Here is a 12,601-nt window from a genome sequence, read left to right on the forward strand (position 1 = left end):
TTTGTAGATGGCCTTCAGGCCCAGTTATTCGCTTATTTAAATGAATCTGTGATTCACTCAATACTTTTTTGTTTATGTACTCTTCTTCAGCCCCGACACCTTTTTGATTTTTGATTTTATTTTATTTTTTTCATTTGAGTCTTTTCCCTGCATGATATTTATAAAATGGACATCCCAACAAGTGTAATGGTATGTCTGTATAATGCGTTTTTATGAATATATCCTGTATTTTGGTTTAGATGTACACTAAACCAAAGAAAGGACACCCTATTGAATTTATGGTTTTATGTATCAGATTCAAGACATAATAAAAAAAAAAATCATCTGGTCTTTGGCATGTCTTAAAATTAGGTAAATACAACCTCACAAACAACAACGCATGACATATTACATCGTGTCATTATTATTTAACAAAAACTTGACCAAAATGGAAAAGCCATAGGTGACAAAGTACACCCTTACTGCTTCCATAGGAATTAAGAGAGGAAGTAGCAGTCACAAGCATGGCATGTTTGGAAGGGTTTTCAAGAGAAGCTTCTTTTCTCTAAAAAGAACGTGGCAGCATGGCTTGGTTTTGCAAAGTTGCATCTGATCAAACGTCAAAACTTCTGGAACAATGTCCTTTGGACAGACGAGACCAAAGTGGAGATGTTTCGCCATAATGCACAGCGTCACATCTGGAAAAAAACAAACACAGCATATTAGCACAAACACCTCAACTGTCAGGCATGGTGGTGGAGGGGTGATGATTTGGGCTTGTTTTGCAGCCACAGAACCTGGACACCTTGCGGTCTTTGAGTCGACCATGAACCTCTTTATATCAAAGTATTAAAATGTGAGGCCATCTGTCCGACCACTAAAGCTTGGCCAAAATTGAATAATGCAACAGGACAATGATCTCAAGAACACCAGCAAATCTACAGCATAATGGCTGAAGAGAAAAGAAAAGAATCAAGGTGTTGTACTGACCCAGTCAAAGTCCAGACCTCAACCCGGCTGAAATGTTGCTGCGGGACCTTCAGAGAGCTGTGCATAAACAGAGGCCCACAAACCTCAGTGAACTGAAGCAACGTTGTAAAGAAGAGCGGGCCAAAATTCCTCCAGAACGATGTGTGAGACTGAGACTGTCATACAGAAAACGATTCCTTCAACTTATTTCTGCTAAAAGTGGCTCTACAAGCAACTGAATCATAGTGTACTTAGTTTGTCACACATTTATTTTCGTTAAATTATGACACAGTGTAATATGTCATATGTTGTTGTTCATCTGAGGTTGTATTTACCTCATTTTAAGACCTGCTAATGACCAGATGATTTTTAATGTTCTGATAAGTAAAACCAAAAAAATCTAAAGAGTGTCCTTTCTTTTTCACATGACAAGTATATTTTTTTTATTATTATTGGCAGTCTGATGATAATCAATTAACATGACAACAATCAACAAGTTTGTTTAACATATATAAAGCAAATAGTAAAAATTTAAACATGTTATTACTAATAGCAGCATGACACCATTGGTCATGTGATCTTAAAATAGGTGTTTGTTCATTATTTAAACAAGGGGTTTTAAATAATGTTGATGCCACAGACCCACAAACATGATTAAGCCATTTGTTTATTTTCATGTACACTACCGTTCATAAGTTTGGGGTCGTAAGATGTTAATGATTTTGATGTAAGTCTCTAATGCTAACCATGGCTGAATTTATTTAGGAACCCAGAGGAATTTAAAAATCCATTCTAGACCACAGACTTAATCTTCATTTACGAGTGAACATCATTTTAATCAAATGCCAAATCAATTGCTGTTCATTTCTGTGTCTGTAAAATATTTTTAACGAAGTGCACTTGCACTTGCGCTTGCACTGCAAGATCAGTTGATGTTGGTCTGGCTGACAAGGATGGTCTCGAGTTCAGGCCGGTGATGTATGACTTCCATCCATTCCGCTCTGTATTCTCATTTGTATTCTCCCCTGCTTTTTTGACATTCTTAACCCCCCCAATGCCCCTTCCCAATGTATGCTTCATACGCAAACTCCACCGAAGGTAATGATGCAGTACGGGTACATTTCATTGGTGTACTAATGATCTCTGTTTTTTTTTTTTTCCTCATTTTGGTTCCTTGTGTGTAGTGATGCGGAGAACTGGTTCTGTGCGTGTCCTTCGCTCTACTCCGGTAAGCTGTGCCAGTTCACCGCCTGCGAGCGAAACCCGTGTGCACGCGGTGCCACCTGCGTTCCCCAGACGCAGCTCGAAGCGGCGTGTCTTTGCCCCTACGGAAGGCAGGGTCTCCTCTGCGATGAAGGTTTGTGTAGACGCTGATTTACGCCGGTATCAATTGAGACGTTGAAGCCAGCGTGGCCAGAGGGTGTTTCTTTTGATATTTGTGCCATTCTGAGGTTTGTTTTCCTCCATCACCTCCGTCTTTGAGGTTAGACCCATAGGTGGTATATTGAAAGTGTTCCCAGCAGTTTTGTTTAACTGATGCAAGCCGTTGAAATACCATTCCAATTAGAGTAGCTAAGTGCTCTGCGCTTGCTGCAAACAGTTACTGAACTGATGCTTTCACAATGAACATTTTGAGGATAATTGCCAGTCTGCATTGGATTGGAACTCGGTTCCACACTACATACACAGACTTTCGAGGTGTCTACAGGTAGGGCGCATCCAAATATAATGAGCACACCAAGTGTGTAAATTACTTAATTCATCAAAGTGTAGTTACAGAATCTACTGGCTGCAATTGGGTTTGTTTTATTGTCTCAAATAACAAAGCTGTGAAGTCATACTACAGCGCCGTGTAACTAATGTACTTCTCTCCCCGGCTCTACCTCGCAGTGTTAAGTCAGCTAAAGTCGGATATCTGCTTACACAGATAGCTCTTCATCTCCTCGACTGTGCTTAGAGGGGAAAGAACTGCGGCTATTTCGCTGTAATCTAATTGGGTGGCGTGGTTTGAAGACCGCTTGGCACAGCACGCGAGGCTGAGCTACCAGACGTCGCTCCATCAGACAGCAAAGAGCCTGATGCCAAATAGAGTGTTCTAATCTCCCAGTGTCACACCGAGCGGGACTGACATTTGAATTTAAAGGCCGATAACAGCAGATAACATCAATCAGTATTGATTAGTAGCCAAGGCCTCGCTGCCTCTGGGCAGTCACTCAACTTTGGATGTGCTGGACTTCTTCAAATGAGCCTGGACTAATGGAATTACAGGAAGGGTTTTTTGAGTCTGTTTTATGTATTGATTTAGTGTTACATTTAGAATTTATACATTATTCAGAAGATCATGGTCTTATTTCAAATTATTCTTATTTCAAAGAAAAAAGATGCCAGGCTGCATAGCAAATGTGTTTTAACAGCAATACACTGATGGTACTTTCTCGAGTCAAGAGTCGGTTAATACAGTGAATCTGAGGAAACAGTTCGGAATCGGACATGCCAGCGAAGAACCGATGCGCTGCTGATACGAGCATGCGTGAACTAAGCAGTTGACTTGAATTATGGCCGAAATTAAATTAATTTCATTAGTTTATTTGGTTTTAGACATGTAAAACATCTGCGTTTTATATCATCGGGTTCTTTAATAATAGAATTGCATATACGTGACGTCATTGTTTGATGACGGAAACGAACGAGTGAATCGGTTCATTGAAACGAACTGTCTGAAAGAAGCAATTTGTGGAAAACAATCGACAGCCCATCACGGTAAAATGAAATTGAAACATGAGATTGTGCTTAAATAAAAAAGCAATCCAAAAACAATGCTGAAAATGAGTGCAAACAAATTGCTAAAATGTCAATAACCAAACAAATGAATAAATGTGCCTTTATTTCAGTTTAATAATGTATTTAATAATTTATTTCAATATTTCAACTTTTATTTAATGATTTAATTTTGAGTAATTCAGCCCTCCTTTATTTTATTTTTACTTTTATTTTTTTAAACAACTTTTTAGTTTAACCAACTTCTGTACAATATTAACTTTATTTTCAAAGGTGCGTATTTCTTTTAGAAGTTGCATTCCAAATCCACAGGAAGACAGATAGATTGATCTTTGGATTGATCACGAGAGCTTGTGTTGCTGGAAGCAGCTTGATGCGGCAGTGGAGTTTAAGGACAGGCTGTGTTCTTTGACGCACAGTTCACATCACACTCACCTAAAATAGACCCATAGCATAATGGCACATCTGTCTTAAACCGCCTTACCGCCTTAACACGTATATCATGTGACTTCCTGTTTTTTCATTCCATCGTCACCAGGCTCTACACCAGAAGATTAAAGAATCATCTTGTGGGAAGTGTTTGGGATCAAACAGATTTTGTTAGGAGTTGCTCACATGTGCATGTTTTTTGATTCTTATGTGCATATGTTTTTATTCTTATGTCTTTATCTATTTCATTTTTTGTGTGTGTGGTAAGCGGAGGTAATCAAGAAAAGCAAAATATCTCTGGGTCCAGCCAACACAGCTGACAGAAGGCTATTGAATTTCACTAGAGATAAATCCTTGCACACAAACGGTTTTTGACTAGAACGAATGAAAATAAATGGGTGATATGTCACCAGGAAAAACTGCTAGTGAGTTGGAGGTTGTTTCCTTGTTCCTTTAGTCACCTCTAGCAGAATAATAGAGATAAGAGAGAGCTTTGCTGTGCTATGCAGAGCCTTTGCATGGAAATGTAAACATAAGTTACATGGTCATTTGAGGTCATGTCTCATATACTGTCAAATGGGACATTAACAGATCAATTTTTAAGAGAAATTAAAAAAATAAAAAAGTGAAGTTTTATTCATCTTCAGCATGGGGGAAAAATCAGGGAAAGCAAGTGTTTTTTCTGGTTACTTCTAAAGGCTAGAATCAGAAATCCCCATTTGACTTTGGAAATGAGTTAAATTACATCCTTATACAGGACTGCAGTTTATCTTAGGATGGTAACTGGCACTCTAAAAAAGTGCCCAATACATCTGGTTAATAAATGGCCGGCTTGCTAATGAATTTCACTTTGAGCAAGAAAACGTAACTCGGCATAAGCAGCGTATCACTGAGCCATTACACGACGCTGTGAGTGAAGAAATACAGCTGGCCTCATCAAACCGTCCCTGCTAAAAACGCATTCTAGTCCTTCATTAGGCCCTGTGCAAATAAACCGCGACAAGGTAATATATGTGCAATTTCAAAAGGCATCAATAATTCAAGAGGAGAGCATAGGGAAGAACTTCAACGCTGTTCCCAGAGAAATCCTCTGGAGAAGCTTTGCAGACTGCACAGTTCATAAAGACAAAATGAGGGGTGGAGAAAACTCTTAAGGTAGCACTTTTTTTTTTTTTTTCTCTCTGGACAAAATAAAAGTGTTTATACTTAATGTAACCAAGCTGAAATGTTTCTGAACGATGGCTGCTGGACCAGGGGATCAAATGTTGATATTTTGGAAGATTTTCTGCCTCTGAAGTACACAAATTCTGGCAAAATCTTTCTGAAAAATATAAATGTTACGACCACTGTCCATTTGCAGAGTAAAATGGCACAAAATTATAGTAATTATTGTTAGAAGCAGCATTTTCCCCCCAAGGAAATAATAATATAGGATTTGACAAGCTTGATGTATAGTGCAATATCGCCATCTTGTGTCGCTTTCTCAGACAGCTGCTGGTAACTTCACCTCAGTCAAATTACATGACATTTTACAGATTCTTGTTTATTTAATGTTGTCCTAATACATTTCTAAAAGAATAATTATACTAACTATAACTGGATTCGAACCTGCAACCCTTGTGCTAAGTAACCATTAATAATTTGGCTATCATAGCCCATTGTATTATATATAGATATATATAATTATTGATTACTTTTTTATTTCTTCACAGCTGTCAACATTACTCGGCCCAGGTTCAGTGGTCTTGATGAATTTGGATATTCATCCTATATGGCTTATCCCTCTATTCCCAGTATGGGTCATTTTTATGAATTCCACCTGAAGCTCACCTTTGCCAATAATGTCTCCGCTTTGAGAAACAGCCTCATTCTCTTTTCTGGGCAAAAGGGACAAGGTGGGTCAAAATTGGAATATTGTTCATATTTGTTACTCCATCTCTCTTTATTCGCCTTGATTTCAGAGCATCCCTCAGCGCTTACAATAGCATGCTGTATATACTGGTGTATGAAAAATAAGAGCTGGATTCATAGCAGCTGAGGTCATGTTAGAGGAAGTGGAAACAGTATCTCTCAACTAGGAGATATTAATGGAGCAGCTCCTGTAAAATGTGCTGTAAATGTAAGTCCAGAGCCCATGCAAAGCAGAGACGATTTATCTGTGCACAAAACGGGGCGATGATTTTTATTGTCTGGCATAAGGGAAAGATCTGTTATATGAAGTCTCTAAAGAATCTCAGAGGATAGAGAAGAAATCTTGAACATGGAATTTAAAAAAAAAAATTAAAGATGGTAAAAAGTTTTTTTTACTTTGACTTTGACTTGAGGAAATTACAAATAATTCATTATAATTAGTAATAATAATTAATACTGCCTAATAGTAATTTAGTAATTATGATTATTATAGAAAAATAATTGTTATTATAAAAAATAGTATTGTTTACCATTAAAAAATAGTGGAAACACTTTAGTTTAGGGTCCATTATTAACTATTTGCTTATTAGCATATATATTACTAGGATATTGGCTGTTTATTGGCACTTATAAAGCACATATTAATGCCTTATTCTGCATGACCATATTCTACATCCCTTAATCTTACATAATGCCTAAACATAACAACTACTTTACTAACTAATAAGGAGTTTATTGAGTCAAAAGTCATAGTTAATAGTGAGAATTGGACCCTAATCTAAAGTGTGACCAAAACGGTTAAACATTTTTCAATTTTAAATTACTTGAGACAATAAATATTTTAGAGGTTATTGAGAGTAGTGTTCAGAGAATAATGGATATAATTATCGTATTTAAAAATGAAGTAGATTTAATATCTTAATATGAAATCGTGCTTCTCATATAAGGATATTGTTTCTTGAAAACGACACAAGTACTAATTAAGAAAACGATTTTCTGCAGTGACACTCTGATTTTCTTTCTAAATGTAGAAATTTATGTAATATTTTTTTGCGACTGTCCACTTTAGACATTCTTCTAACTATAAGTAACTTTGCAACTACATGCCAACTAACTCTCTTTAGAATATTAGTAGACTGTCTGCTTAATATCTGCTAATACTTTATTTAGATGCTTCCCAACAGACATTCTGCTAGTACTGACTATAAGTAACTTTGATAGTAAATGTCAACTTTCTCTACTAACCCTAACCTAATAGTCTGATACTTTAATGAGAGTTAGTTGACATGTAGTTTCAAAGTTACTTATAGGTAGTAGAATAAAGTGCAACCGAAATGTATATCCATAAAAAAAAAAAAAAAAATCAATGTCCTGTTGAAAGTGCCATTAAGAAGAGACAGCATCTCGGTTAAGTTTCCTCATGCCTTCTCCGCCACCATCGGCAATTTATTTTAAGGTCAGTTTCAGTGGCTGCTAACTGACACGTCACTGCTACGAACATGTTTAATCAAAAGACAGGCAGCTGAATAAAAGAGTAAGGGGGGTATGAATCTTCCTCAGTTCAGCGAGTGTCTCTCGGGATTATAGTTTAGGATGATTCATCGAGGGAAAAAGAGAAGAGGACAGCACTGTGAATAATGAAGCAATTGTCAAGGGAGCCGTGCAGCACAGTGGGGAACAAAAAAGGAATCAGAGAGGATGAGAAGGCAAATATTCACCTGATAATTGGCCAGATAAATTGGAGCGTTAGATCCATCAGCTCAAAAAGAAAAATAAATTACATTTTAGAGATGGTCAGCTTGACCTGAACCACTAATGAAAATGCTTCAATTTGACATGCCTTTCTAATTTATTACGTTTTGCAATATAATTGAGTGACCACATCAACATTAGTGATTCATTTCCTCATCACTTTTCTTTGTGTTCCAAAATCCTAAAACCTGTTTGTTTCCATGTCTAAATGCCAGATTTCCAATATGGTGTCTGACTTTTGGACTCCAGTGCATGTGCTAATTGGATTCTGTGTGTGTTATTGTTTCTGTGAAGGCATCAGTGGAGACGACTTCTTCGCATTGGGGGTGCGGAACGGCAGGATTGTTCATAAGTATAATCTTGGCTCGGGTTTGGCAACAATTATCAGCGAGCGCCTGAATCCGAGGATCAAAATTCACACGGTGAACTTTGGAAGATATCTGAAAAATGGATGGCTGAAGGTGTGTTTTATTTTGTAGGAATATAACAAACTTTGAAATGATAGTTAAATGATCATTTCTGGGCTCTTTACTTTTATATACACTACCGTTCAAAAGTTCGGGGTCAGTATTTTTATTTATTTTTTAAAGAAATTAATTAACGTATATTCTTTCAGGATGCTTTAAATTGATCAAACGTGAGAGAAAAGACATTTATAATGTTATAAAAGATTTCTATAATAAAGCTGTTCTATTCTAGCCTGGGAAAACCCAGACAACTTCCGGCAAATTTAGATTTGCTCTGCAAGTAAGTCTGGCAAAGAGCTCATTCAAGTCCATTTCCCCATGCCAAGAAATCAAGGCACCAATCAGAAACGTTGAGGCGGGCTTTACACATGGCGATCGCTCTGATTGGTTTTAGGTCTAGCCTATCGCGCCCCAGAGGCATTTGAGCGACGTCCACTCCGACGTCCGTTGGTGAAGCACACCAACTTTTAAATGCATTATTATATTCAAATTGCAAACACATGAGGACAGTCTCCATGAAAGACCCACTGGCAGATGAACGTGCTACTACATTTCTCTCCGAAACGGTAGGAAATTAAATTGGATTTAATATAGGATTTTAACTGTGACAAGATGATTGACAGGGCAGTTTACATGACGGGATGCACGCGACAGATCCGTCCGATAAAGATGACGAAGTAGTATGTCCCAAAGTTGCCTACTTTTTTGCTACACATTCAAGAGTAAATACATTTTCTTCACAAAAAGAGTACATATGGCGTAGTGTAACCATAGACTGTAAAAAAATAGAGTGTAACATAGGAGAATTGGGACGCAGCATATGGCTTTACACATGACGATCTCTGATTGGTTTTAGGAGTTTTAGGTCTGTCCAATTGTGCCCAGAGGCATTTGAGCGACGTCCGTTGGTGACTCCCCTTTGAAAATGAGTTATTAAAGGAGCTTTGCCAGACCATATCTCAGTTACTACTGAGAATGGTCTGGTTTTAACCAGGCTAGCTCTATTCATCAAAGAATCCTAAAACCTATCACAGTTTCCATAAAAATATATATATAGAACAACTGTATTCAGCATTAATAATCAGAAGAAATGTTTCTTGAGTACCAAATCGGCATATTAGAATGATTTCTGAAGGATCATGTGACACTGAAGACTGGAGTAAAATTCAGCTTTGCCATCACAGGAATAATTTACCTTTTAAAATATATTAAAATAGATATTTTAATTTTTAGCATAAGAGACTTCTTTCAAACCACAAACTTTTGAACGGTGGTTTCATGGTATTTAGATATTTTCAAGATAGTACTGCACCATGATAAAATGGCAAGACAAAGCCAGAAAAATACCTTGATATTTGTCGTATCTCTATGAATGATGACAAAAAAAGAAGAAAAGAAATGATGTAGAATGGAAATTTGGGGATTTCCTGTTCTGAGCCACTTTTGACACTAAACTCTTTTGATGTCATGCTGACGTCACATTGGTGTGTTTTCTGAATAGGTCGATGGGCAGAAGAGGAGGATAGGTACATCCACTGGACCGCTGGTGGGCCTGAACACCTTCAGTCAACTTTATGTGGGTGGATATGAAGAATACACACCTGAGCTATTGCCTGCAGGCTCTCGTTTCCAGAACAGCTTTCAAGGTGATGTTTTTTCCTGTTTTATTATTAATATTGGCTTGTTTGATGTCTTGAAATGGCCTTCAAAAAACTTTAAAACCATTTAAAACTTCAGTTTTGAAATAAAAATTCCAGCATTTCAGGATATGCATTAAGATAAAAAGGGTTTCAGATTCAGTCATATCTATCCAAACTTTTCACTGGTACTATATTTTTATCTTTATTGTCTGCAAACATTATTAAACAGTATTTCCTCACAGTTGTGAATCACACTGAAGACAGTAGGATGGAATGGATCTTTTGTCTCTGGTTCAGGCTCTGGATGCTTCCAGTCAATGGGCCTCATTCATGAAACCAGCAGAACAAATTTCTTTGGAAATCGTTCATAAAACCGTCCTCACATAAATTTCATGGAAAGTGGAAGTAAGAAATTGTTTAGCAGAATGTGTCTGTCATTTAAGAAATGTTTTTACCTGACCCAAATTCTGTGCAATGATGTGCAAAGGTAAACTTTTTGTTGTTGTTTAAAATTTAAAGTCAAATCCATCCTTCATCCAAAACGTGTTTTTTGTCTTACCCTGATACACTTTGGTAAGCCTATTATAAGTGTTTATATTTTAGACCTGTCGGGATGGTTTTCATAGGAAATTGCGTACATACATCACTCGCCCGTGCGCATTTCATCAAATCCGTAGATAGAGGAAAGTTGCTTCGGCTACTTTGACACGTGTATGGTGTAGGAGTGGCAGGTTTGCTGTCACATTGAGTGATAAAGCTTGACATGGAGCAGCTAAATCTTAATGGATAGAGCTGCAGTAGCATCTTCTGTTAGTCAGCTTGAGATCCTTTCCATCTAAACTGCTTATATCTCTTAAGCCTAGTAGTTAAGCCACAACCAAAACAATGTTCTTCTGCAAAATGCATGAAGTTTTATTTTTAACCGCTAGATGGTGTACCTTTAAGCACAACATCATGAAAACTATGGAACTGAGATACGTCCTATCCACCGCATGTCTCGTCATTTAGTCAGTGTTGTTTGAGAAATGCTCAGGATTCAATACAAGTTTTTCTCTATTACCACATAACATCATTTCAACTCATCCCTCAGTTTACAGTAATTCACTTACTGGGCAAGTAAAACACAGTTTGACTACGGCTATCTTGGGGCCTCTTCAACCTCAAATGAAATTTTTGAAACTGCTTGATTATGATTTTAAATGGTTATTGACTGAGTATTACATTATCTTCTGAATTTAATACCCAGTTATGAATATATGAACTGATCTCATGGAGCTCAAGGCAGTGTGCAAGAAGTCCCTTTATATTCATTCGGCGCATTTAATATATTTCATTTAATTTATTTTTTGCTATTTACTTGGAAAAAGAGCAACAGATTTTTTATTTATTTCCATTTCAGCATCGAAGCTTAAACTCATGGACTTCTGCACACATTTTCTTTTTCTCTCCCCTTCACTATGATGGTGCTTCCAAAAATAATTACAAACGCTGTCAACACCACGTTTTGTTTTTTTCATGCAGTTGTTGGAAAACATTTGTTTACATTTATTACATTTATACTAGTCTTTTAGGAAAATGCTGAGGCATGCTGGGAAGTCCATTGGATCCTTCCAGAGCTGCTAAAAGCAATACTTTGCTTAGTATAAGATGTACACTACCATTCAAGTTTGGGGTCAGTATGATTTTTATTTTATTTATTTATTTTTAAGTATCTTATAGTAACCAAGACAACTGCATTTATTGGATCAAAAATACAATAAAAATAGTATTATTGTGAAATACTATTACAATTTTAATATATTTTAAAATGTCATTTTTTTGCATTATTACTCCAGTCTTCAGTGTCACATGATCCTTCAGAAATCAATCTAATATGCTGATTTGCTGCTCAAGAAACATTTCTGATTATCAGTGTTGAAAACAGTTGTGGTGCTTATTTATTTTTGTGGATGTCATGACACATTTCTTTTTTCAGGGTTCTTTCAAAAGTTCAGTAGAGCAGCACTTATTTGAAAGACATTTTTTGTAACTCACTACTTTTGGAGAAAAAAAAAATCTTACTGACCCTAAACTTTTGAATGGCACTGTATATTTTGTATCATATGGCTTCAGAAGACTAAGAATATATTGCATAAATCATAAAGACATATTTTTAGGGTTTTATGGTGTGTTTTTTTCTCTTTTTAGGAGATTGGAGTGTACATGCTGATGATGATCTCTCTCTCTCTCTCTCTCTCTCTCTCTCTCTCTCTCTCTCTCTCTCTCTCTCTCTCTCTCTCTCTCTCTCTCTCTCTCTCTCTCTCTCTCTCTCTCTCTCTCTCTCTCTCTCTCTCTCTCTCTCTCTCTCTCTCTCTCTCTCTCTCTCTCTCTCTCTCTCTCTCTCTCTCTCTCTCTCTCTCTCTCTCTCTGTGTGTGTATATATATTTGATTTTAAAGGTTGCATTTTCGATATGCTGTTTCGGACGAGAAGAGATGGGAAGTTTCAGCCTCCAGGAGGGACAGAGGGCAGGCCGGAGTCAGGACGTAATGTGGGGCAGTGTGGTGTTGATCCATGCAACCTTGTCATCTGCCGGAACGGGGGCACCTGTGTGGACTCTGGATCCTCTGTGTAGTAAGATTTCAGAACAAGCACCTGTTTGAGCCCAACTTGCGCGAGTCAGTGACTGACAAACATTA

General features: G+C 37.2%; 1 protein-coding gene across 1 annotated transcript in view; it reads left to right on the forward strand.

Moving 5' to 3' along the window:
- eys (eyes shut homolog) overlaps positions 1–12,601 on the forward strand; it is a gene marked incomplete at both ends in the record, with an annotated part of 268,937 nt that overhangs the window by 250,931 nt on the left and 5,405 nt on the right. The window contains 5 exons of the mRNA XM_081351375.1: positions 2,133–2,305; positions 5,868–6,050; positions 8,113–8,279; positions 9,787–9,931; positions 12,362–12,536. Of these exons, the coding sequence (XP_081207501.1) occupies positions 2,133–2,305; positions 5,868–6,050; positions 8,113–8,279; positions 9,787–9,931; positions 12,362–12,536 (843 nt within the window). The remainder of the gene's footprint in view (positions 1–2,132; positions 2,306–5,867; positions 6,051–8,112; positions 8,280–9,786; positions 9,932–12,361; positions 12,537–12,601) is intronic.

This window comes from Scardinius erythrophthalmus (assembly GCF_964197995.2).
Source record: "Scardinius erythrophthalmus genome assembly, chromosome: 21".
Classification (NCBI taxonomy): domain Eukaryota; kingdom Metazoa; phylum Chordata; class Actinopteri; order Cypriniformes; family Leuciscidae; genus Scardinius; species Scardinius erythrophthalmus.